The sequence below is a fragment of the Papio anubis genome, chromosome 14, assembly GCF_008728515.1.
Source record: "Papio anubis isolate 15944 chromosome 14, Panubis1.0, whole genome shotgun sequence".
NCBI classification, from domain to species: domain Eukaryota; kingdom Metazoa; phylum Chordata; class Mammalia; order Primates; family Cercopithecidae; genus Papio; species Papio anubis.
In genome coordinates, this window is record NC_044989.1 from 30,875,053 (window position 1) to 30,902,381 (window position 27,329).

At 45.9% G+C, this 27,329-nt stretch overlaps 1 protein-coding gene across 4 annotated transcripts in view; it reads right to left on the reverse strand.

Annotated features, from left to right (window-relative positions):
• The window catches only part of GALNT14 (polypeptide N-acetylgalactosaminyltransferase 14), a 227,687-nt gene that overhangs the window by 144,810 nt on the left and 55,548 nt on the right, over positions 1-27,329 (reverse strand). The window contains exon 1 of one of the 4 annotated variants that reach the window (XM_021924717.2): positions 9,830-11,192. The exons of 2 other annotated variants lie outside the window; for them this stretch is intronic. In XM_021924717.2, coding sequence (XP_021780409.1) covers positions 9,830-10,030 — 201 coding nt within the window. In that variant the 5' untranslated portion in view covers positions 10,031-11,192. Of the gene's footprint in view, positions 1-9,829; positions 11,193-27,329 lie in introns of those variants that run through there. One more of the 4 variants, XM_021924715.2, reaches the window with a different exon arrangement.

Genomic DNA, 27,329 nt, shown 5'->3' on the forward strand with positions numbered 1-27,329 from the left:
TATTTTCTGGGTGGCTAGGCTGAGTCTTGAGGTCATACAGAGGAAACCTGGGCCAGAGTTCAGCCCACTAAACCATCTGAGCAAAGGAGGATGAGACTAGGCCATAAAAATATTGCTCATAAAAGAAATCATGCTCTAGAGAAGGAGCAATTTAGACCAAAGCCGGAATTATTATTCGCAGCACAGATACTGTGTATCTGCAGGCTCGCTGCTCTCAAATGGATCATCCATATAACGCTGGCAATCTTCAGAAGCACTAATGAAGATCTGGAAAGCGTAAACCCATCAGTGGGGCGCCAGTATACTGCTTTTTCATTTATCCTAATATTTTAAAGAACATAAATGGCATGGGCACTTATCCCTTTGGAAGTTCTGACCTTTGAATAGCACTTTAAACGCTTGAATTAAAGGCGCTATATAAAACCACAGCCTCGTCATTTCACTTGATCAAATGACTGGCCTTGGAATGCAAAACTTCAGGGGAAAAATAGAACAGTCCAGGTCAACTGAGACTCCAGTTACCAGAGGCCAAAGGGGCTGTTATGCTATTATCTAATTTCTGAGCTCTGGTCTGCCCCTGCTACCGAGTGTCTGTGCCACTGATCCAGCTAGGGTACTGGGTCCTGGCAGGAGCCCCCTGTTATAAGGAGAGGGCTTTGAGCAGGCTCACTGAAAGGAGAGAGGATCCCCACTGGCCAGTCCTTGGCAACGGATCCCTAGAGTAACAACTTGAAAAGGACTGAACAGTGGAAACGTTACTTCTCCTGCCTTCCAGGGCAGTGGGAGAAAGACCCTGCTAGTATGGTGACTAGCTGTTTTATTTCTCTTATGAAAAGTAGCCCAGCCAGAGAGGACAGCAGCCACAGCTCAGCCTGACAATAGGACCTCTAGTTATGCTGGGCAGGAGCAAGAAGAGACCTAGACAGTGCTAAAAGCAACGATTCTCCACACTTGCATTCTTTCAATCCAACCAGTGTGCAACTTGGTTTAGAAAGTTAGGTATATTGTTTAAAATTCAATTAAAACTTTGGACTTCGAGTCAAATTAAAAGTCCCAGGGGCACAGGGAATCTATAGCAGTAGTTCTAGTTCTCAAACATCAGTGTGCCCCAAATCACCCAAGAGGTTCATGAAATGCAGATCCCCAGGCCCTGCTCCCAAAATGCTGACTCAGCAGGACGGAGGGTGACACTGTGGGAGCCTACATTCTAAGAAGCTTCCCAAGTGATAACGAAGTAGGCAGGTGATGAGTGGATCCCACTTTGAGAAAATGCCAAGTTGAAGCTGATCATCTTCTGATTTACCATTGTCCGTTTGGTAGGTTTGGGTTCATCTGTCCCCACTCTCCTTTCTCAGGACACTTGCCTCAGAAGTGTGGTCATGAGAAAGGATCAGTGTTTAGATCAGTGAATCCAGATGCAGAAAGAGCCAAAAAAACATTGCAGGTATACTCCTGAAGGTTGGTCCAAGACCCTTGGCCTCCGGGCATGGGGAGCCCCTGGCCAGACATTCTGACCCAGATCACTGAGCCATCACTCACCACAATCTAGTACCTATGATTCAGGTCAATGTACCAGTCATCCAGCCCAGGGGTTCTGAGTCTTGTGTGTGCCTGCCATGGGGAGGCCTAGGCATCCCTTCTCAGAATAGCACTTATAAATGCAAAAAATAAAATGCATAGTGTTACAAAGGAAACAAATCATATTGAAATCGGGTATTTCAACATATTTTTTAAACTTGTGATATAGTAATACAAGTGTTTCTTCACTGATGCATTAAACAAGATCTAGCAGCAGGTCCAATAACTGCTGCAGGTTCAAGGTAGTGATGATAAAAACAACATTTCAAAATACTTGCAACACTACACACAGTAGCAAACACATGGAATCAACTTAGGTGCCCATCAACAATAGACTGGATAAAGAAAATGTGGTACACATATACTATGGAATACTATGCAGCCATAAAAAAGAATGAAATCATGTCCTTTGCAGCCACATGGATGCAGCTGGAGGCCATTAACCTCAGTGAATTAACACAGGAACAGAAAACCAAATCTGCATGTTCTCACTTATAAGTGAGAGCTAAACATTGGGTACTCACAGATACAAAGATGGCAACAATAGACACTGGGGACTACTAGACAGAAGGGGGAGGGAGAGGGAGAAGGGTTGAAAAACTAACTATTCAGTACTATGCTCACTACCTGGGTGATGGGATCATTTGTATCCCAAACCTCACTATCACACAATACACTCCATGCAGCAAACCTGCACATGTGCCCCATGAATCTAAAAAGTTGAAATTATATATATATACTTGCAACAGCCACAGTGTGTAAATGTAAAGCTAGGCCAAGCCTGGGAGACCCAGCTTAGCAGCTGAGGCACCAGGCCTAGTTCCAGGACCACATGAGAGGCAATGGCCCTTCTCACAGTCACCAGGGGGAACAATCATCAGGTGCTTTTCTGTTTTTATTCATCCAGCCTGAAATCACTACGTGGCAACTACACTCTATCTGAAAGTGGATAACGCTAACTCAGCTTAGTGAGATGGCAATGGGCCCGATGTCTGCTGTCAGGCTTAGGTCTACATGATGGCTATGCTCCCTTGACCCCTTCCCCCATAGGTTGTCTCTGACTTTTTCCACCCCTCCCTGAGCCTGGGAAGCTGAGCACTATTAACCCATCCCCTGGGCTCTCAGCCCTCTCTCTGGCTTAGGGTTGGGTTGAGCCTCAGCTGGTTGGAGGCACCTGCAGGAGACCTTCAGGAGGGAGGAAAGAAAGACTAGGCATTTACTCCTCACCTCCTTCTTCTCAGCACCACACCCTAGTAGTTACAGCTCCTGTCCGGGCCCTCTGCCAGGGCTCCAGGATGGCTCCCTCCACCAGTAACACCATTCCCTGCCCTGATCCCCAGCCCTAGGTGGTAACTGCTTCCTGCTGGTGTTAGTACCTGAGCATATTCCCTTATCTCCGTCACAGAGCTTTTCAAATTCCCTTCCATAGACTTTCACACCCACTGCCTGCACCAGCTGTTTCCTGCCAGGGCTCCCACTGGCACAACCCTTCACTAGCTATATGACATTGAGCAAGTCATTTCACCTCTCTGAGCCTCAGCTCCTGATCCATGGAAAGCGAGCCACGGCACCCACCTCCCAGCAGGCTGGACTGGAAGGATTATCTGGGACAGTGTGCATCAAGCGGGGAGCAGGGTGCCTGGCGAGGGCGTTCTTGGTGAGTCTGTTTTCATTGCAGGCTGATACTGGGCTCTGAGGGCAGGCTGCTCTGCAGTTTATTCTTAGTAAACACATCTAGGGCATTCTTTGACCAGCAGGGTCAGAATCATCTAGGGAAGGCCTTTGAGTGGACTAAGGGCTCCAAGACCTCTGCCTACAGAAGTACTCAGCAGTCAGTGGGCCACTCCCTAGAAGGAGAAAGGAAGATGTCAGATTGGCCTTGGGAGAGAGAGACAAGCCATGTGGGCTCAGGGCACTAGATAGTACTGCTAGATTTCCTCCTCCTTTACCTCCTTTTCCACTCTGGCTAAGAATCTCCACATCTGGCACATGCACAGAGCTCTCATATACAATGTCCCATGAGATCTCTACAACATTATAATGTGGGCCTTATTATACTACTTATTTTTTTTTTTGGATGAGACAAAATTCAGAGATATTAAGAGACTTGTTCAAAGTCAATTATCTGCCAAATACCAGAACCAGGCTGAGTTCTCAAGTTTTCTAAGCAATATCTCAAATTCTTTTTCAATAGAAGATGTAAGATAGCAGATACAAATGGCTCAACCAAAACCCTGCCCTTCAGTAGTTTTGGGCTAGAAAGGCCCTTCCACTGAGAAACAGAAAAGTAACTGAAGAGATACGGTCATCTGCCTACCAGCCATTGAGTGTCTGTGGTCTTAATGTGTAATTTAGTGAAAATAATTTCAGTAAAAAGTACACAAATAAAAGAAACATCTGTTTAAGTACAAGTTGGAGGATTGAAAATCTGAACCTCCTGATTTCCCCAGGGACAATATTTCTTAAGCCTTGGTTTTATAGGGGAAAGTAAGCCAGCCTTGTGGCTCCACCCTCCTTGCCCATTTGTCATTAATGAAAAAACAGTATTAGTTCTCCTTTAATTGAGAACAGAAATCACAGCCCATTTCTATTTTGAATAGAAACAGTCTAATGCTTTATGTGTCTGCCCTAAACTATTACTTATCCGGAATAAATACTCTCAGGAATTCAATTTGATATCAAATTTATGAATAATGGACACTATGATCTGAACATCTGTGTCCCCCTAAAATTCATATATAGAAATCCTAACCCCCAAAGTGATGGTATGAGGAGGTGGGGCCTTAGGTCATGGGGGAGGAACATTACGAATGAGATTAGTGCCCTTATAAGAGAGGCCCAAGAGAGCTGGGCATGGTGGCACATGACTTGAGTCCAGCTACTTGAGAGGCTGAGCGGGAGGATTGCTTGAGCCCAGGAGCTTGAGGCTACAGTGAGCCATGATTGTGCCACTGCACTCCAGCTGGGCAACACAGCAAGACACTGTATTTAAAAAGTAAAAAATAAAAATGATAAAGAGACCCAAGAGAGGTCCCTCACCCCTTCTGCCATGTGAAGACACAGCAAGAAGGCTCTGTGTACGAGCCAGAAAGCAGGTCCTCACCAGACACTGACTGCTTGATCTCGGACTTCCCAGCCTTCATAACTGTGAGCAATACTTCTGCTGCTTAGAACCCACCTAGTTTATACATTTTGTTATAGCAGCCCAAGCAGACTAAAACAATGCCAAATTATATTTCTCCTACTCTTTCAATGGGAATTCCCAACTCTCCTTGAAGGTTTGGTATTTAACCATCCCAATCCCTTTCCGCTCCCTGCACTAGATATGTTTCACAGTCATTAATTCCTACAATCAGCTGAGAGGAAGAAATATGTTATTAGCTGTACTTGACAGGTGATGAGACCAAAGGCAGGAAGGTTACATGGCCTGCCCAGGGTGAAGAGGAAACCAGTACGCCAGCCAGGAGCAGAACCAAGGAGGTCCCAGGTCAGGGTTCTCTCTGCCAGGCTGAGCAGAATTTATTATAACCATTCAGCTTTTCCAGACTGTCTATCTCCACCCAAAAGAAACAAGTCACTCTGGTCTCCACTTTGCCAAAAATCCACACAAGATCCCTGGACACACACGAGCCCACCACCAAGGACTTTTCTTCAGAACAAGCCCTATTTAACTTAAACAGGGCCAATGTCCCACTCCTGCCACAGGGAAAATCCTTCAGCGGAGGGGAAGAATTGATTATACACTCCTAAGCTTAATAGGGGAAGGCAATTCCATTCTGAATAGACCGAATCAGCCTTCACAGAGCATGGGGAACCTGTTCATAAAACATTTGCTAACCATTAACTACAGTCCTGCTATTAAATGCTGTAATAGCAGCTCCTCAGAATGGTGCCTCACCAGTCTAGCTGCACCTTTAATCGGCTAGCGGCTGTCAACATGACACCAGGGGCCCAGCCACGGCACAGCTGGGGTGATGTGTTTAAGTTAAACAGGTCTCTCAATTAGTTCCGGTGCTTGGGGCCCAGCAGGTCACCTCTCGCCAAGGGAAGCCAGTGAGGGGCCCGAAGACAGCCAATTCCGCAGAACCACCTGGCTCTCTTTTGCATTGTCCTTCATCTCGCCAGTGCTCCACCCAGCCAGGACTTTTCTAAGGAAGCCCCAGGACACAGCAGTGTGATGGGCTTCTATGGCCACAGGACTGACGGAGGCTGCTTTCTGATTGGCAGACTTTCTTCCTAGGAGGCTTTGAAGAGAAGGCAGGACTTCCTCCAGTTCTTCCTTCTGCATTCCTGATCTTCCCTTCTCTTTCCTTTTTAATTGTTGGTGTTTCTCTTCTGCCATTCAAGTGACCCCTGGATTGTCCAGCCACAGCCAGGCAGTCAGCTACCACCCATGAACCTGGCCTTCTTCCTGAGCTCAACTCCTTATCAGACATCCCATTTGGATGACCTACAGATGCCTCAAACTCAACTCATCTACAGCCTCATCTCCACCTTCCATAACCAAGATGCTCTTTCTCCACCCAACTCCAATTTCAAGAGCAAGTTTCTGTCTCCATTCAGTTTCTCAAACCAGAAATGTGGCCTCTTCCTTAATTTCTCTTTCACAACCATCAAATCCGTTATAGGTTTATTAATTTTACTTCCAAAACCTCTGGCATCTGCCCTCTTCCTCTCTCTCATTTAAAATAAAATCATGCCACCTCAATCTGGCTTCCCATGATCATTCCCAAAGACACCTGAGCCCCCTTTTTCCTCACTCCAACATGCACTCTCTAAAATACCATCAGAGTGATCTTCCTAAAACTGAACAATGACCATAAATTTCGTGGAAACAAACTCATCATCCTGTAGCTCATATGGCCTTTCCCACTTGGTTTCCAAACTCTCTGGCCACTATCACCTCCAGGTACTTTCCCTAAGAAACCTGATACTCCAAGTATCCCAGACCACGGTGCAACCTCAAGAAAAAAGGCAGGCGCAGCAATGCCTGCAAGTGTTGGCTCATGCTATTTCCCCTGCCTAGTATGTTCTTTCCTTTATTCCTTATCCTTTAAACTTAGTTCCTTGCCCTTTTCAGAATAAAGTCCTTGCAGCCTATTCTCCACCTGCTGAGAACGCATTAGCACATCTTCTAACCCTCTCATCCTCCCCCAGGTACCTACTGCTGCCATGAGCACTGAACAACCCTTGAAGACAGGATCACAGTTTACATGTATTCATACCCCGGCATTTAATATAGTGCCTAAAACTGATAGTTTCAATAAATTCTTGTTGTTGTTGTTGTTATCAAATCATACTAATTTTTTTTAAATTTTACTTTCAGTTCTGGGATACATGTACAGAGCATGCAGGTTTGTTACATAGGTATACATGTGCCATGGTGGTTTGCTGCACCTATCAACCCATCATCTAGGTTTTAAGCCCCGCATGCATTAGGTATTTGTCCCAATGCTCTCCCTCTCTTTGCCCCACGCCTCCCGAAAGGCCCCAACGTGTGAGGTTCCCCTCCCTGTGTCCATGTGTTCTCATTGTTCAACTCCCACTTATGACTCAGAACATGTGGTGTTTGGTTTTCTGTTCCTGTGTTAGTTTGCTGAGAATTATGGTTTCCAGCTTCATCAATGTTCTTGCAAAGGACATGAACTGATTCATTTTATGGCTTAATAGTATTCTGTGGTGTATATGTGCCACATTTTCTTTATCCAGTCTATCATTGATGGGCATTTGGGTTGGTTCCAAGTCTTTGCTATTGTAAACTGTGCTGCAATAAACATACATGTGCATGTGTCTTTATAGTAGAATGATTTATAATCCTTTGGGTATATACCCAGTAATGGGATTGCTGGGTCAAATGGTATTTCTAGTTCTAGATCCTTGAGGAATCGTCACACTGTCTTCCACAATGGTTGAACTAATTTACACTCCCACCAACAGTGTAAAGTGTTCCTATTTCTCCACATCCTCTCCAGCATCTGTTGTTTCATGACTTTTTAATGATTGCCATTCTAACTGGAATGAGATGCTATCTCATGGTGGTTTTGATTTGCATTTCTCTAATGACCAGTGATGATGAGCTTTTTTTCACGTGTCTGTTGGCCACATAAATGTCTTCTTTTGAGAAGTGTCTGTTCATGTCCTTCACCCACTTTTTGATGGGGTTGTTTGGTTTCACTCTTGTAAATTTGCTTACGTTCCTTATAGATTCTCGATATTAGACCTTTGTCAGATGGATAGATTGAAAAAATTTTCTCCCATTCTGTAGGATGCCTGTTCACTCTGATGATAGTTTCTTTTGCTGTGCAGAAGCTCTTTAGTTCGATTAGATCCCATTTGTTAATTTTGGCTTTTGTTGCAATTGCTTTTGGTGTTTTAGTCATGAAGTCTTTGCCCATGCCTATGTCCTGAATGGTATTGCCTAGATTTTCTTCTAGGGTTTTTATGGTTTTGGGTTTTATGTTTAAGTCTTTAATCCATCTTGAGTTAATTTTTGTATAAGGTGTAAGGAAAGGATCCAGTTTCTGTTTTCTATATTTGGCTAGCCAGTTTTCCCAGCACCATTTATCAAATAGGGAATCCTTTCCCCATTGCTTGTTTTTGTCAGGTTTGTCAAAGATCAGATGGTTGTGGATGTCTGGTGTTATTTATGTGGCCTCTATTCTGTTCCATTGGTCTATATATTGTTTTGGTACCAGTACCATGCTATTTTGGTTACTGTAACCTTGTAGTATAGTTTGAAGTCAGGTAGTGTGATACCTCTAGCTTTGTTCTTTTTGCTTAGGATTGATTTGGCTATATGGGCTCTTTTTTGGTTCCGTATGAAATTTAAAGTAGTTTTTTCTAATTCTGTGAAGAAAATCAATAATAGCTTGATGGGAATTGCATTGAATCTATAAATTACTTTGGGCAGTATCGCCATTTTCACAATATTGATTCTTCCTATCCATGAGCATGGAAAGTTTTTCCATTTGTTTGTGTCCTCTTATTTCCTTGAGCAGTGGTTTGTAGTTCTCCTAGAAGAGGTCCTTAATGTCCCTTGTAAGTTGTATTCTGAGGTATTTTATTCTCTTTGTAACAATTCTGAATGGGAGTTCACTCATGATTTGGCTCTCTGCTTGTCTATTATTCGTGTAAGTTTCAATAAATTCTTGAAAATTAATTGCATTTCTTCCTGGTAGTACGGAGGTATAATTTTGCCTGGATGGAAAAGATTTGAGAAGACAGCACTACAGAGGGGACTTCCAATTGAGGATTTCATTTTGATTTCATCCTGTTGGGCAAAGAGTTTGCTTTTACAGATGGCAAAGAAGGAGAGACAGCAAGGCTCATGGCCGGCTCCATGAGCATGCAGAGTAGACATCACATCTAGACTGGTGGCTATTGGCTCTCTCTCCCAGACAAACTGCTGCAAACGCTTGATTTGAGTAGGGATAGAGACTGAAATTCAACTGGGTATAAATTTGCTGTTGTGTTCCTCCTGTGTGCAGGGACACAACTTAAATGTAAAAGAATGTCTCTGCCCACGCAGCTGTCACTGGCTCCCAGGAAAGTCCAGTCACAGGCACAAAACAGAGGAGAATAATATAAGATGGTAAATTTTTAAAACATTAGATCTAGAAACTGACTTCCAGTCAACTACCCCAGTGCTTTCCAGACCTCCCTCAGAGGCCTGGAGTCTATGGTTGTGTTGTCCCAAACCCTGTCCCCAAAAACCAAAGGAACTCCACTTTTACCCAGTTCATATCTGGGGACTAAATTTAACTCAAGGGATTCCACTGGAGGAAACATTTGAAAATGAACATCTATTGTAATTCTCTTAGATTATTCAATTTATGGAATACCCAAGACTGGATGTTCACAGGCCAAAATATATGACACAAATATATCACTGATTTTCGGCTGGGCTGGCAGAAGTGAGATCATCCTATTGGATCTCACCAGACACAAGTGCACCTGGAGATAGACACCAGCAGTCATAGCTCACCATCCGAACACTACTACGTGATGTCGCTTCTCAGAAATGGCTCTGCTCTCAATAAATGCAATAGGGGAAGGTGAGGGAGACTGGGGAAGAAGAAATAAGTATATTTTAAAACTACATAGCCAGGTCTTCTCCTGGGAATAACTTTCCCATTGTCTGTATTGATCTCCAGAATAAACAAAGATAAGAAGGGAAAGAGTAGCAAAAAAACTCTTCACACATTTAAAGTGATTTGTCTCCTCCCTCCTTGCCGGCAGATGAAGCACTCACACTTTCAGGCTGGCTGAGCTTCTCCTCGGGTGATGAAAAGTGGGGGAGATGGAGGAGTGGCTGGAAGCAGGCCCGAAACTGGTCTCTCCTCTCCAGATCAGCCCAGAAGACCTCCCAGCTCTGTTCACCCACATAATATACAGCCCAGATATCCATCTTGGTCCTGTATTGTCTACTCTCTGGTTTTATTATTTTAAACATTATGTGGATGCTTGAGGTCTCCAGAGCCCTGAGGGCAGAGGTGATGTCTGATGTTTCACACTCTTGCTTCAAGCCTCCCACTTCCTCACTCCTGCTCTACTGAGGGCTGAGATGACGGTGAGAAAAGCACTCCTGTGGGTCTGTCCCAGTCCCTCCACTGATGGAACAGTGATGTGAACTTGGACAAGTCAGTAGCGCTCTCAGAGATCCATTTTCTGCATCAGAAAAATGAGGAGAATACTTTTCAGGAAAGTGGTAAGAATTAAGGCAACTTAAATGCTACAGGTACAGATTGCAGCTTGGTGCCTGGTAAAGATGAGCAGACAAGATGATGAGCAGATGGCATCGTGCTGAGGAAGGGAGTCAGGGCCAGCAAGAGGCCAAAAGGAGGGCCTTGGAATGGGCGGATGCTGCTGCATACCTTCCTGCCCGGTCAACTTGATGACGGTACGGCAGGGCCTCAGATTTGCAGACGGTACTGAAAAAGTTATGTGTGACTTGAAGCACTATGGAAAGCATCACATTCAAATCGTGCTGGGGAGCCTCTGACCTTGAGGCAGACCATAACCAACCCTCCTACAAATCCCTCCTGCTGGGTGTTCGAGGAGAATGAAGAGCCCGGCAGAAGTCAAGAGGCACACCTGGGTTTGAGTTCCAGCTCGGAATATACTCATGCCTTGTGACTTACCTAAGTATCCCCCAGAGACCATCCAAAAACTTAATCCATGGGAGGACAGTAGGGCACAGTAACAAGAGTACAAGCCTTCAAGTCAGGATTCCACTCCCTGCCCCACCCTCTTCCTAGCTGTGTGACCTAGAGCAAGTGACTCAACTTCTCTGATTCTTACTTGATTCTTACCTTTCCTTGCCTGCAGGGTTGGTATATGGGAGAGATGAGATCACAGTTGTAGGTGCCTAGAGGAGGAGGCACACACGGCAGGGCCCTTTTTCATGGCTCTGTTGCCCCTTTCCATCCCATGGAGGTTCCATTCTGCATGTGTCTGCTGTTCTATGCTTTGCATTGGCTCCTCAACTGAGCTGGTTTTAGGCGCCCCCAGGGGCCAGGGCATTTCCCTTAAGGGAGACCGTTGAAGAATTCCTAGCAGCCTCCCAGTTGTAGAGCACCCAGGTGCCTGTCAGAAGCCAGAGGAGCAAGGCTGGGCCTCGACAGGGCCGTTACTCATCAGCTCTGCTGGAGACTCCAGCAGCTGTGAAAGGGCATGGGGGGGGGGGGGGGGGCGGTGGTATCCAGCTATCTTTAAGGGTCTGGGTTTGCTCGTGAAAAAGAAACAAGGGGCTTATTTATGTCACTCAGGCCGAGCGAGCAGGGAAGACTTTAATGAGCACTCTTCCCTCAGAAATGCTGACAGGAGTTGGACATGAAGTACATCTCGGCCAGAACATCATCATCCCTGGGATCCCAGTGGAAAGATAAACCCAGCTGCAAATATTGGTTTCTGTGAAGAGCCGGAGCACAGAGCAGGCAGCCCCCAGGGCTCAGCTGCAAGTGCACAGAGATGCCTGCCCGGGCCACCACTACCACCACTAGGCGCCCCCCACCCCCAACCAAGGCCAGCCTGCCCCCACAGTGCCACACAAGGCCAGCCTCCTGAGCTGGGCTGCCCTCCAGAAATAGAAAGGAGAAATCTAGTCACATGGAAAGCTGCCCAGGCTGTGGAAAATGCAATTTCCAGACCCAGCCAAGCTGGGACAGGGGCAGGCTGCTGCACACCCACCTACCTCACCCCAACATGGCCCAGGGGCCTGGACATCAGCCTTTCCCTACCCTCTGTAACACCAGTGACACAGTGGGACCAGGACAGCCTTCCTTAGCCAAAAGTCTCCTTTTCCTTCCCCTAGCAGTCTTGGCACCATCATCCCTCGGTGACTATCGTATCTGCCCTGCCATTACCTCCCACCAGCCCCGGGCCCTCTCACCCCATCACCCAGCCTCCCTGGCCTTAGTCCCCTTATTTGTCACATAGGCAAGGGCAGGGGGCCTAACAGGAGATTGCCATAGTCAGTCTCAGTGCTCCGTGCTGCAGAGAGGAACGGCAGTAGGCACCTCTGAACTTCCAGCCATGCAGTGAGCCCAGGAGCAAGGGATCCATGTCCTTACGGGGCCAAAGAGAAGATGAGAGCCCCTAGAAAAGCCCTGAGAGTGTGGGAATGCCGTGCTGAGTGCAGAGGCACAGGGGTCACCGAGACACTCAGGCTGTCTTCACGACATCCCCAGACTTTGCAGACTTTGAGCATCCTCTTCTGAGCCGGTTTTGTGCGGGCAGAGGTGCACCCGCTCAGAAAAGCACGGTCTGCTTAGGGCATCAGGTCTGCTGTAAAACAGGGTCCCTGGCTCTGCCCATGGTAGCTCTGTGACTGAGGTGGCTTTCCATGCCTCAGTTTACCCAGTTTCAAAGACAGGAGAGCCTACCCCTCTAGCAGAGGGAGGACTTAAGAGTTGGAGCCAACTTGCACAGCAAAAAGTAAACCTTTGTCACTTCCATACAGTGCTCTGCTTTGACCACTATCAGCTCACTTAATTTTCATTACAATGTTATAAAATGGGCATGTCTCACCCCATTTTCCAGACAAGGATTAAGGCTCAGAAGTGCTCAGGGACTTATGTCACTCAGTGGCTAAGGTGAGTCAGGTAGTCTGGGCATGCACACTGTTACTCTTCCTGTGACCTACAATCTCGGGGAGGAGCAGGCAGAAAGGCTGCGGACACAGGCCCCTGATTCTGGAACCTGCTTTTCCTTCCTGTGGGCCTTGACTCTCCTTCTCTGTACCTGAAACAAAGTTCAGGAGCCTCCCCTTCCTCCTGCCTCAAGACTGATTCTTTTCCTTTCCCCAAGCTCTGCCCAGAAAGGGATTCCAAGTCCACTCCCCAAACTGGAAACTGGTCAGAACCCTGGAGCCTAGACCAGCAGGCCCCCATGTTCCAGTTGCTTCTGAGAGAAGGCAAAGGCTGTACACTAAAAAAAAAAAAAAAGGCCATAATTGGCCAGGCGTGATGGCTCACGCCTGTAATCCCAGCACTTTAGGAGGCCAAGGCAGGTGGATCACTTAGGGCCAGGAGTTTGAGACCAGCCTGGCCAACATGGTGGAATCCCGTCTCTACTAAAAATACAAAAATTAGCCGTGTGGGGTGGTACATGCCTGTAATCCCAGCTACTTGGGAGGCTGAGGCACCAGAATAGCTTGAACCCAGCAGGCGAAGGTTGCAATGAGCCCAGATTGCACCGCTGCACTCCAGAGATCATGCCACTCTACTGTAGCCTGGGTGACAAAGCAAGACTCCGTCTCAAAAAAAAAAAAAAAAAAGAAAGAAAGAAAGGTCCATAACTAATAGCAAATGCACTTTGCATACTGCAGAGCTACTCCTGTTCTACCTCCCCCTGCAAAGAAGCCACACTAGAGACAGTTCTGGGACAACGTTTCTGAACTCAGCGGCTTACCACTGCCCCCAGCAGACAGGGCAACAATGGGGCCCCTAGGTTAAGGTGAGGCTAGAGGACGAATAATAAAGCAGAAACAAAACAAACGTCCCTCAGCTGATGCATGGGTAAACAAAGGCAGCATATCCATACAATGGAATATTGTTTGCTAATAAAAAGGAACAAAGTACTGGCACATGCTACGGCATAGACCAACCTTGAGAACATCATGGTAAATGAAAGAGGCCAGCCAAGAGGCCATGTATTGTATGATTCTATTTATATGAAATGTCCAGAATAGGCAAATGTGTGGAGACAGAAAGCAGATTAGTGGTCACCTGGAGCTGAGTGGGGCATGGGAATTGAATGCTAATGGTATAGGGTTTCTTTTGGAGGTCAAAGATGTTCTAAAATTAGATTATGGTGCTGTTGTATAACCCTGAGAATACACTAAAACCATTGATCTTTACTTGTCATATGGGTAGATGGTATGGTATGTAGATTACATCTCAAAAAAGCTATTCTAAAAAATAAAAAGATGGGATTGCCACCTTTATCTTCCTTCTATAGAGAGGGACGGGGAGGAGGCCAAGATCTCAGAAACAGCATTAAACATTCTTGTTATTTACCACAAGGCCACTTAAGGAAGGTGACATTCTGTGTTTGTGAGAGTGTACTTGTCTACACAAAGGTTAGACAGTCTGAATCTGCCCTCTAATCACCGTATTTATCATTTATTGCATCCCTGTTATGTAGTAAGCACTTTGCTTATATTCCCTCAGTTCTTCTTCACAATAGCCCTATGAAGGAAACACTGTTATAATTCCCATTTTACAAATGAAGAAATGGAGTCTCTGTGAGGTTGAATGTGATACCTTACCCTGGGACGGGCAGACCCTGAGTGCCGGCGCTGGGATTTAAGCACACACAGTGTGCTTAAATGAAGGCCCCAGGAGCCTTCATTTATGGCAACCCAGGATCACAACCTCCCTGGAGCAGCAGGGCCTGAGCTTCCTGGAGGCTTGACACCCAAAAGTAAAAGCTGAACTCGCAACAGGAAGATGTCTTTTTCTTCCCGAGAGGCCTTGGGCAACAATGAGATGGATTTCCTTTTAAACGACTGTCCACTGTTGTGTGTGATAGCTCTTTGGTTTTATCTAATCCTGCTCAGTTCACGTTACTGCTGTCATTTGTCTCCTCCATCCCGATGGGGTGATGAACTGTCAGGCTCAGTGAGAAGCAGGCACTGAGACAGGAAGGAAAGAAATGCATCAAAGCTGGCCTGGACCAAGAGAAGAGGAGGAGGATGGCTTAATCAACCAGGGGCAAAGTTGCAATCCTTCCTGCGTCCGCTTACCCCACCCTCCGAGTCCCACAAAGCATCTTCCAAGTACCTCTGGGAGAAAAGAGAAGATGCCCGAAGCCACCACTGGAGTGATGTCCCAGGAAGCTCACTACCCCATGGCAGGGCATACAGTAGGATCCCTTAACCAAGGACTTCTTCCCAGGTTGACCACGGGCTATTCTGCCATCCACTCGTTCACAAAGTACCTTCCTAAATTCAATCAGGACCTGGCACTCACCTAGCTTCCCAAAAGGAGCCCATAAGCATAAGGGATCAGTTTTGGTGTTAGAAAGGGGACCACTTAGGTCCCATTGTTCCTCTGGAAGAAACCTAGATATTGCCTCACTATCTGGGTCTTGCCCAGGCTGTCTTGTCCTCAGGAACAGAGATGCTGAGAGACCGCTGGGTGTGCCCCTCACCTGAACGCCACCTCCCTCTGAAACCTGCCCATTTTACAAGCTTGCAGTTAGGCTCCCCAAACCCTGTGACTCATCCATTTTCTACCAGCCTGAAAAGTGCTCGGCAGCAATTTATCAGCATGCCCAAGGGGAGGCAGCTGACAGCCAGGAGCCAGCGCAGCTGAAACAAACAAGGGCAATGCTGTGAACCGCATTTCCAATTTTAATGCAAAATCTTGCCTCCTGAAGTCTGAATTTTTTTTCAGGTTCATCCAAATTCCAGCGTGTAGTCAGTCACATGCCCAAATCATTGCGTTGGTGGGATGATCCAAAATCCTTTGTCCAATTGCAAAATGGAAAATTTGGAAGTTTGAGTAATATGATGTTTAAAGGATGCAGAGAGACTGGCCCTACCCAGGGACAGGCACTGTGCTTGCAGGAGCAGTAAGTGCTGTTTGGTCTCTATTAGCAAACAGGGACCAGGGCCTCCTCAGGCTTGGAGAAAATGAAAGTAGAACCAGGGTCATGGAATTGTAGATTACATGGGATCATTCTAAGTGAAGTAATTCAGGAATGGAAAACCAAATATCATATGTTCTCACTCATAAATGGGAGCTAAGCTATGAGGATGCAAAGGCAGAAGAATGACACAATGGACTTTGGGGACTCGGGGAAAGACCGGGAAGAGGGGAAGGGATAAAAGACTACAAATTGGGTTCAGTGTATACTGCTTGGGTGATGGGTGCACCAACAACTCACAAGTCACCACTAAAGAACTTATTCATGTAACCAGATACCACCAGTTCCCCCAAAACTTATGGAAATAAAAAAATTTTTTTAAAAAAGAAAGTAGAACTAGGGTCAACCAAGAACGTGCCCAATATGAGTCTGAGTTCCTCCTGGACTTGACCTTTTCCAGCTCTTTTTTGAACAAAGTCCAGAGGACATCAGAGCATCCAGAGGATAATGGAGAGCCAGTGACTTTGAGGAGAGCAATTAGGAGCTGAAATCAACGGTGGACGGAAAAGCTTCATTCAGAAACTGGTGTCAAGTAACATCAGCTCCAACTGTCCCAGCCCCTTTCCCTGCCCACCTAGACAGAGAGGGCTCCACACAGCCAGACCCAAAGTGGTGGAGGCACTGTGAGTTCTGTCACTGCGTGTCCTGGGCCTACCTCTCCTGCCTTGCCTGATGGCCTGGCTCACCTGGTCCCAGGAATCTGCTCCCCTATCTCTAAGTTGCTCTGCGGCTCCTCCTTCTCATCTGAGCCTCCCTTCCTCTGACCACCCCCTGCCTTTGGATTCTGACAGCTCTCTGTTCCTTCAGACCCAACAGTGGGTTTCTGGGCTCTGGGGCGGGATGGACTGCAGAGTTTATAAGGCTGAGTGCAAAATGAAAATGCAGGCTTCTTGCTCAAAAGTCATTAAGAATTTCAAGACAGCAACAACAGAGCATGAAACCAAGAGCAGGCCCCCATGCAAATGAGCAGACACACACCCAGAAAGCAGCCTGGAGATGCTGACTTAGCAACCACCAGTGGAGATGGTGTCCAGGAGACAGTGAGGCTGCAGGGTGGGGGCCGCTCACATGTGGGAGAAAGGAGAAGAGGGGATGGGGAGGAGTCAGAAAGGGAGATGTGCTAGAGACACGTGGAAGAACATGGAGAACCCAGAGCAAAAAGGAGCATTTCAAGATGGAAGGGCTGGAGGCATGATCTTCCCTCTGCTGTGGGGTACAGAGGTGGAGGACAAGGGCAGAAGGAGCTTGGTTGTCTTCCTGGCGTCCAGTCAACTTCCTCCACTGTGTGTATGTCCCCTCTATCTCTCTCTCTCTCTCTCTCTCACACACACACACACATGCACACATGCAGAGATACACAGGTCAAAATTTTTCTCCCTCTTACTCTCTTTTTTTGCTTTTGTTCCCTCATTGCTTTCTTCCTCTCTTTCATTCGCACCTTCGCCTGACCTCTCCTCTCTTTCATCCTCTTTCTGCCCTATGTCTTTCCTTCTCTCATTTCCTTTCCGTTTCACAGCCCCTTACTGCGTTTTGCTTGGAAAATTCTGCGTTTCTTTGCCTTTCTCTTACTGGACTTACTGCCTTACAATCTGGAACTCCTGGAGCTGAAGGAGCCCTAGAGGATGACTAAGTCCAATTCCAAATGTGACATAGGCATCTCTCCTACAGGATCCCTCATTTCAGTGGACAGGGACAAAGTGACTTCCCTCGAAGCCTTCTAGACAGGAGGTAAGAGACGAGAGCTGTGCAGACTAGGCCACCAAGCAGAGATGTGCCAGATAAGGGTGGCTCAGTCCAAAAGGACTCCTACCTCAGTGCTCCTTCTGTGACATGTGGTGTCTCTGCCTTGCTCTGGGCTTGCTGATAGTCTACTTGGGCCTTCTTTGAGCCCTATATTTTTTACACATGATAATAAATTGGTTTTTGCTCTTAAACAGTTGAGTGTTAGATGCACGGAAGATGTCAACAGGCAAAGAACCGAAGTTCAGGGGGAAATACTAGGAGCTTCAGGGCACAGGCAATCTTTACAGGGAGAATTCCTCCCCGGACTGCTTGAGTAATGGCAGCAATTGGTCACCTGGAATAGTATGTAAAGGCTTCCAATCTGGAATCAAACCACCCCCAGCTCCAACACTAACCAGCTGCATGATCTTGAGCAAGATATGCAGGGTCAGTGCTCCAGGGTCCTCGTCTACAAAATGGGAATATGATGAATAGGGACTCACTCTATGGGATTTTTGTGAGGTTTGGATAATAGAAACAACTTTGCCCTATGCCTGGCATATGATATGCACTCAAAACATGTTACTTATAAACATGGGACTTAAATATAAATATTTGTTGCATGTTGACTATATGCAGATATTGTTCTAGACATGGGAAATAGAGTAGTCAAAAAAACAAAGATTTTGCCCTTGTGGAGCTTGCATTCTAGTGGAAGAGAAGGACATATCAGTCAATAAATTATCTCTACTATGATGAAAAATCAATTTGGGGAATAAAGAGGAAGGGGGAGCAGCATTTGGGGAAGGATGCAAGGGAAGGCTCCTCTAAATAGGGTAATCATGCAGCTTCCCAGAGGGAAAACAACTGCAAAGGCCCGAGACATGCTGTGTAAAGTTTAAGGACCAGCTAGGGGCCGGCGGGACTGGGGCAGGAAAGTGAAAGAGAGAAGAAAGGAGATGAAGTCGGGGTGGCAGGGAAGGAGGTGCCAGCTCATATGTGGCTTTGGAGTCCTTGATGAGGACTGTACATTTTATTCTAAGTGTGGCAAACAGCCACTAGAGGGTTGTGACTTGGGGTTTGACTTGGATTCACATTTTCAAATACCATTAGCCTGTGTGGGCAAAAGACTAAAAGGACACCGTTACAGACTGCTGGATGGTCTAGGTGAGAGAAGATGGTGGCAGCTGTGCTAAGGGGAGGAGCAGAAGCCTCTCCTTCCATTATCACACAGGACCTCTGCCTTAGACCATGCTGGCTACTTGTCTACCTGCATATTTATTTGGGCCCTGAGTTCTCTGTGCATAGTAATAATTAAATGGGGTTTTACAACAGCTGCCTGTGAGTTGAGGACCTAGAAGAGGTAAATGTGGATGAGAAATGGCCCCACGGTGCAGAGGAAGTAGGAAATAGAGGACTACAGCTCACTGCCCAGGAGAGGACACAGAGTGACGGGAGACGGCGCCAAGCAGGCAGTGCCAAGCAAAGCACACAGCCTACAGATCCAGCCCTGATGGGTCCAACTCTGAGCTGCCTGACCTTGGAGAAGTCGCTTGACATCCCAAGCTTTGGCTTCCTCATCTGTGAAATGGAGCTAACAAGGGGCAGCTGCTGTGAGTGCCCGTGACAGTCCATATGCAGAGCTGGGCACACAACAGGGGTTCGACAGCCCCTGTGCATCTTTGGGTTTTGTTTTTTTTTTTTGGCTTAAAACCACCACTGTTTTTTATTTCTCACATCTCTGGGTAAGCTTGGGATTCTGCTGACCTGGGCTGGGCGGGTTGATCCAGGCTGGGCTCACTCATGCTGTCTATGGGCAGCTTACAGGTCTGCCTGGGGCTAACTGGTTCAGGATGGTCTCAGCTGGGAAGTCTAGGCCCTGCTACACACGATCCTTCATCCTGCAGTAGCGGCTACTATACTTGTTCTTAGGCAGTGGTAGAGGTCTAAGAGGGAGACAGAGAGAAAAAAGAGAGAAGGAGGGGGAGAGAGAACACGCATGCAAGCCCTCTTGGAGCCCAGACTCAGAATTTTCTTATTATCACTTCTACAATATTCTATTGGCCGAAGTAAATCACAGCCAGCCCAGACTCAAGAGGTAGAGACACTGACTCTCTTGACTCAGACTGTGAAGGCTGTGGATACTGAGAAGAATAGGAAAACTGGGGCCATGCTGTCCTCAACCTATGGCAACAGGATCTAGGATGTAACTGTGGTTTTGCCCATGTATCTTAATATGGTTGGGATATTTGTCCCCTCCAAATCTCATGTTGAAATGTAATCCCCAGGGTTGGAGGTGGGGCCTGGTGGGAGGTGTTTAGGTCGTGGGAGCGGATCCCTCATGAATGGCTTGGTGCTGTCCCTGTGATAATGAGAGTGAGTTCTCGCTCTGAGTTCACATAAGATCTGGTTGTTTAAAAGCGTGTGGCACACCCTTCCTTCTCTTGCTCCTGCTCTGGCCATGTGAGATGCCTGCTTCCCCTTTGCCTTCTGCCATGATTGGAAGTTTCCTGAGGTCCTTGCCTGAAGTAGATACCAGCACCACGCTTCCTGTACAGCCTGCAGAACCTTGAGCCAATTAAACCTCTTTCCTTTATAAAGTGCCCAGTCTCAGGTATTCCTTCAGAGCAAAGCAAAAGCAAACTAGCACACATCTTTTATATGCAAATGTGTCTCATGCATCTTTGAGCCTCCACCCACCTAGAAGCTGCTCCTAAAACGTTTGTTGATTGATCTGGAAGCAATCAGAAACAATCTCTGCGTCCGGGAGATCGGCTTGAAAAGTGTTTCTTGAATGATGCAGAATGTGTGTCACAGCTGGATATGGCAGCATTTCCGAGAAATAGAGAGGCACGGCAGGGAGAGGCTCAGCTGGCCCGTGCCCAGCCCTGAGAGTGACAGCGTGTTTACAAGAGCTATTAGGGGCTGCTGCTCCTCTGTGCTCACAGGATGATTTACTCCACCAGGACTGCCCGGCTGCTGCTTTTCCTTTCACTGCTGAATTGATGACTGAATCACACATATTCAATTTCAATAACATGATTTCACTTCGAGGCAGGCAGGAAGTTCAAAGCCCACTGTCAGAAGACTCTTCCCCCACACTGGGTTCTGCAACTCTGGCAAGTTCTACAGACACATTTGTGAGTGAGGGAAAGAAATCTCTCTAAAGCACCCCACAAACAACTCTGACAGCCCCAAGTCCCATAAGAGCAGGGGCTGCATCTGGTTGTCTGGCAGAGAATTCCCTGAGCACAGTGCCTGACACCTACTTTAATGAATACTTCTAGACTGAATGATTCGACCTATCCATCTACCTGGTCAGAAGCTGTCTTAACTCGAGCAGACACAGATCACCAGCAGACTTGGAAACCACTGTGTATAGATAACAGCTAGAAGAACTGGAGAAAAGAGTTGAGTAGGAAGGAGACCAGGACATGATGCTGCCCACAAATATTCAGTGAGTAGTCCTACTCAAGTCTCCTCCCATTTATTGAGTACCCACCATGCACCACACAATACAATCCTTCTAACAAGTCTTCAAAGTCTATTCTATGACTCATATTCTCTGCACGAAGAAACTAAGGCTCCGAGAAGTTCAGTGACTGGCCCAAGAGGACGTAGCCCTAAGTGCCAGGCAAGGATGCTACCCAATGTCTCATCCACAGCGCCATACTTCAGAACCCACTCTGCTCCTGTCTCCACTCCCACTCTGAGACCACCATCCTCTAGAGATCCCTTTTCTGTAAAAAGCCTATATCAATCAGCATACAGTGGCACGGCACAGGTCCTACAGAAATGGCCACTGGAGGATGAGGTCACCAACATTTCCATGGGGTAAGTCCCGTTTAATCCCTGTTGCAAATGCAAAAGAAGCACTAGATAGGGGTGTGTATACATACATATATTTTTACATGTACATATACATTTAGTGGCCTCAAGAAACTCAATCCATTTGAAAAAATTGGAAACTATGAATAATGCAATAATACTGTCTTATTGATTTAGACAGTAAATATCAAAGGTAGGAAATGATATGATTTGTCACCCAAACTGGAACACTTTTAAGAATAAAGAAAGGCACTGCTCTTGGACAACAGGTGTAAATTCATACTAGCCAAGATGAACCAGGACTTAAGATCACCATAGCTAGATGATCATAAGTCCCAAAGTGAGGGACGCTCAGCTTTCCAGTGCCTTATACAAGTGCTGAATTTTGCACAATACCACTCCATCCCTCATGACAACAGCACTGATTGTAGATGTTGTCGAGAAAGAGTAATGATTATTGTTGCTATTTATATTAGTATAGTAACAATCCTTGTAATAATTGCAGCTTCTGTTTATTACACTCTGCAGAAAATGTGCTATGCTATTACAAACATCACCTCATTTGTTTCTCACAGTGATAAGCAGTGGGCACTTTTAGACTCACTTTACAGACAACTAAAACAGGTACAAAGAGGTTAGGATAAATGACAACCCCAAGGTCACAGAAGTGAGTATTCCAGTGCAGGACAGTCTGATTTTAAAGGATCTCATCTTAATTACAAGCTACAGGTCTTCCCATTATTTCTTTCTACCTACATTCCTCAAGAAACTTATGAAATCTAATATACGCACCCATCTTTTACCATTCACAACTCAACTTCTATCATATCCAGCAGTTTCCTTCTCTCCATTTTAACATCTGTCTCCCTCTTTAACTTCTGTCCTTTTCCCTTCAGTTACCTCAGGAAATATTTTATCCTCCCTCTAAATATTTCTTTCCCCATCTTCATTGCTGCTGCAAACCTCCAAAGATATTAGTCTTGTCTGATAAGTCTATGAGTCTCTTTATCAGGGCAAATGAAAGCTTAGGTTGCAAAATGAAATTTTAAATGATAAACAGCTTTATCATTCAATAATGACATTGAAAGTACCCAGAAGTCCCCTTTCAGAATCCCCAGAAATCTTCATTTACCTCCTTATCTTTCTTTAATTAAACCAACTTTTCCGTGACGACCAGGAAAATACACACATTTCTCACTCAATTCTATCACCTTTGGGTGTCATTCCTTAATTAGCAAGACAGCCACATCACTTCCCAGTTTCCATTGCGTGTGCATAGCTTTTCAGTTACAGTCTAGGTTAAAAGGCTATTCTGGGTTGGCTGAGGCACCTGATCAAGATTTATCATGTTGTGTCCACAGAGGAATGTATAGTAGGTTACAAAATGGAGTTGTGGAGCCTAGCTTAATGAAAGAGTGAGACCAGGCCAGGCCAAGAGGCTGGAGCAAGTTGGAAGAAAACAGCTCAAGTCAGAAGTTGAGGACATTGCTATGTGCCAGAGGTGAAAATGCAGGACAAAATGGAAAGAGGCAAAGGTGAACTTGAGAAGAGACTGGCTCCAGTGGAGACAGTGCTGGTTCTAAAAGGAGCAGGTTGGAAAATAGCCCAGGACCGATTATGTTCATTAGTCAATAGGGACAACAGCTGAAAAGTATCAGGCGTAAGCTACGGCAGGGAAAGTTCAGGCTCATTAGGAGGAGAAAACTTGAATGGTAATGATCCTTCTGGCCAACTTTCAAGTTTTAGCAAGGCTGTGAAAATGTTAATGAGGTTGGATAACATTAGACGATCATAAGTTCACCTGGTCAGGCCCCCGACCCCGTCTTAATGGGCCTCCCCCTTATCAAAGGAACACAGATTGATAAGAAAACCCTATTATTGTTTTAAAGGCTACCAGAAAATTGTCCTCAGAGTTAAAGCCAACTAAGTGGCTTATAGAATAAAGGATCTAAGCCTGAATTTTTCATCAAAGCAATCCTAGGTAGATTTGGCCTTCTAAAGGTTTCTCTTCCCACTCCCTGGAGCCAGATCAAATCAATCCCATTCACCCTGCGCTATGCCTGGCTGATATGAGCTGTCTTGAGGCTAGCCCTACAGAAGTACCAGAACCAGGGGGCTCTCAGGCCCTGGGGCCACACCGCATGCTCAGGACAGTGCAAGGCAAACATTCAGAAGCTGGATTGCATGGTGAGACTACAGGCTGAAAAGCAGGCAACCAGGCAAGCAGGCAGCATCCGAGAACAGCACAGGCACACAAGATGAAGGCAAGGGGCGAGATACAGGCCTGGGAGAACCCAGGCACAGGAGAGCAGAGCAAAGCAGGGTTTGGGGACCAGGAAAGCAAAGGACTACAACTTCAGTTCTGACTCACTGGACATGCCTCATCTTGGGCCATGGCTGTTCCATGCCTGGGAGGGAGAGCAGGGGAGCTACATTGGGGTGCTGAAATTGCATTCAGAATGAAATGGGTAGGCTCAGGGGTCAGCTGCAAAGTATTTTCAATTCTAGAAAACATAAATATACGAAAATGCATATTACAATATTTGGCACAGGTGACCACACCTTCGGGCCACCAGCTTATTTGAACGCAGTGCCATTGCCCAGGCTCCACATCAGTGTGGAAGTTGGATGGACAGGAAGGATTCTCTCCCAATTAGGAAGCCACACTTCTAGGGATGATGGCTTCTGGGTGAGGCTTCCATTCACTGGTTATATGGCAGAGGCACCTGACAGCATCAGGACATACCCTGAGAATGACCCTGTTTGGAAGATGCACCTGAATGTGTGTTCACAGTTCTGAGCTAAGAAATCTGGGGGTGACCAACCTGGAGAGTCATTCCTTACCTAAGAGGAAGAGCTGAGCCCTCGGACTGTCTTGAGGAACTCGGGCCATACACGTGACCAAGGCCCTGTGTTTGGGGTTAAATGAAGGCTGCCAGGTGGAGGTTGTTAAGGGAAGGGTGCTAAGTCAAAACGGTAGATGAACAGCATGCTTTTGGTAAGTGGTTGTGATTCTCCTGCCCAGCCTGCTGCCACCAGACCTCCCTGTAAGTTACCCCCCTGTTAATAAAACCGTACGTCTTATGTGTTGGCTCTAGGTCTCTTCTTCAGCCTCTTGGACATGGTGTCACCCCTGTTGAGGTTAAAAGGGGTCTGGCACAACACTAACAAAGTGGCGGTATTAGATAAGAGCACCCCACGGGCTTCCTTAGTGAGGTACAGTCCCGCAACACAACGCTGGTCCCCCATTCTGGGCAGAGAGGAGGCTCATGTAGCTCAGCCCCTACTGCAGCTACTCCCTCTGGTGGTCACTTCCCAGGCACTGGGCCCTCCTGCTGCTCCCAGGGAAGGCAAGAGCTGGACATTCAGGGAACTGCTCTGGCTTCCAGCAGTCCTGCATTTGGCCAGTTCCCTGCAACCTGGTCCCAAATAGGTTGGTTTAGGCAGGCATGAGCCCTGCAGGCATCAGGATGCCCACTCAAAGGGATGCAGTGAAACACATCAATGAAAACAGTGCATGGAGCAAAATCAGAGCTGACCAAAAAGAGTTTAAATGAAACAGGTCAAAGAAAAGCAGAATATGCAGTGAAAACATTAACTCAAGTGGGTCTGGCCACCTGAAAATTGGACTGTGATACTCAGCACCTTAGGTAAGGATGAAAAACCAAACCAAACACATTATGCTGAATAATGGGGAGAATAAGGTTATCAGATAAACTATAGGACATTGGTTAAGTTTCTATTTTAGATATACGATGAATAATTTTTTAGTGTGTCCCAAATACCACAAGTCATACTAAACTTATTTGTTGTTTGGTTGAAATTTCAATTCAACTGGGTGTACTCTATTTTTATTTGCTAAATCTAACATACCTGCTAGAACTAAGTGGTATCCATTCCATTCTCAGACTCTTAAGTGCAGCCCTGTACAAGTCCAGCAAAGGTCAGCTGTAAATGAGTAATAGTTAGATGTTTGTATATAGAGAACTGTTTTCTTTAAAAACAAATCACTGCTTTGCAGAGAGGAAGATGAAGAGAAGAAATTGTCTAAATTCAGGAATGACTTATTAAAGAAAACCCCCTGTCCTGGGAGTCTCAGATGACATGGTTTCTCATCCCAGGCTTTGTGACCTGTGCAAGTCACTTCATTTTTACATGAAAGAGTTAGTTTGAGGATAGAACTAGGAAACCACTGGGTTCTATTAAACCCTAATGTTATGATTCTATCCAATTAGAACTATGTGAATGGGGGAAATGTATTTATGTTCTAGATCCTAGGAAAACAAAATTGGAAGACACCTGTTTCAGCTTGAAAGATGCAGATACTTAATTTTCTGGCAGATACAGAATATATGTGGCCACGTTCTAAGAAATGATGTCATGGGGCTAAGCCAGAAACATGCTCAGAAAGGATGGAGATAAAACCATAAACTCAAGATTGTTATTTGGCCTCAAGATGTAAGGGGTTCCTCCCAAATATTCTGAGGCTAATACGATGGAAGAGAAGCATGCCCCTCCCTAACACAGCCCTATCTAAGACGATATCTCATTCCAAACGCGTTGTTGCTGTGAGAATACTTTCCGAAAATAAAACCCAGTGGATCCTAGTGAAGAGAATCTTTTCAGATATGGTAAAGCTCAGTTAATCATGAATGATACTGATAAGGCCTTGTGAAGGTCACTCCAATAGCCGGCAGAAGTCAAGTATATGGATTCGTGGCAATAATGAAGACAAATATCAAGTTTGTCATTACAGCTATTTCTTCTCTACACATAACAAGAATGTTTTCCAAAGGAGACTGATTCAGTCTAAACTTGAAAATCATTTGGGAACTACAAAAGTTGAAAAGCTTACCTTTCTTTTCTAACATAAAAATAAGCAGGAAGGAAAGGGTAAAGACTGAGTTAACTCCAAAATATAATATTACAAGTGTTTTGGGTTGGACCTGCCTCAAACAGTCCAATTTATCTCAGCAAAAAACACATTTTTACACTTATAGCAAAAAATAGTTAAACATTCCAAAGTGCACATGCTTATTTTGTTGGGAAAATTATACACATTTGTTTGATTAGCTTTGGTAAATAAAATAACCAAGTCATCACTCAAGACTCAGACGTGGCTGCAAAATTGATTCAATGAAATGTCAAAATAAATCATAGCTTAAAAATGCATGGTATGTAACTTCTAAAAATGAAAACCACATCTATCTCTGTCAGAGTTGTGAAGACTGTGCCTTAAAATTATATCAAAAATGAATGCAGTTTTGAAGGAAAAATATTGATTTAATCGACTCTTCCTGACTAGTGATTCAAATCATGATTTGAATCAATTTGATTTTAATCGAGCCCACCCTATCCAAAAGTCATTTATACGTGCCTTTGGAGTGCAAGATGTTATTTTCAGCAGCCTATTTATCTTCCTAGTTATAGGATACTCAGACTGATATAAAAAGAGTGGTACTGTCTATGTCACATCAACAGGGCAGGGAGCAGAGGCTCCTACAAACTTACCTAGTTGCAAATAATCCCAGTAAGGTCAACCACGCACCAACTATACGTAATAAGGGACTGACCAACAGTCTCAAGGATGCCAGGACCTGAAATCAGGCAGAGTCCTGGGACAGTCAGTGGACTGCAGACAGTCCCAGCAACAGGGAAGAAGAATGCTTCCTGACCTACAGATAACACACAAAAAGCAGGGCACTTGGCCTCAGGCAGGGGCCAAGGCAGCCTCAGGATCCAGAAAGCAGACAGAAAGGCCAAGTCTCTACAAACAGTTCAAGGGCAACTCTTGTCTCTTGCAGAACTCTGAGATGCGGGAGGTGAGGAACAAGGCTGGCCTCAATCACCGAGGCTATAACAGTCAGCAGGTCTCAGTCACAGATGGAGCTGAAAGCCAGAGATCAGGACAAGGCAGATGCTCGGAGAAAGCCAGCTTCTAGAACCAAAGGACTAGGGGGCTGACCCGAAACTGAAAACATGAATTAGGTACTCAGGGCAATCATGCAAGGGTTGATCGGGTGAACTAACTGTAACCTCTGCTTCTGCTG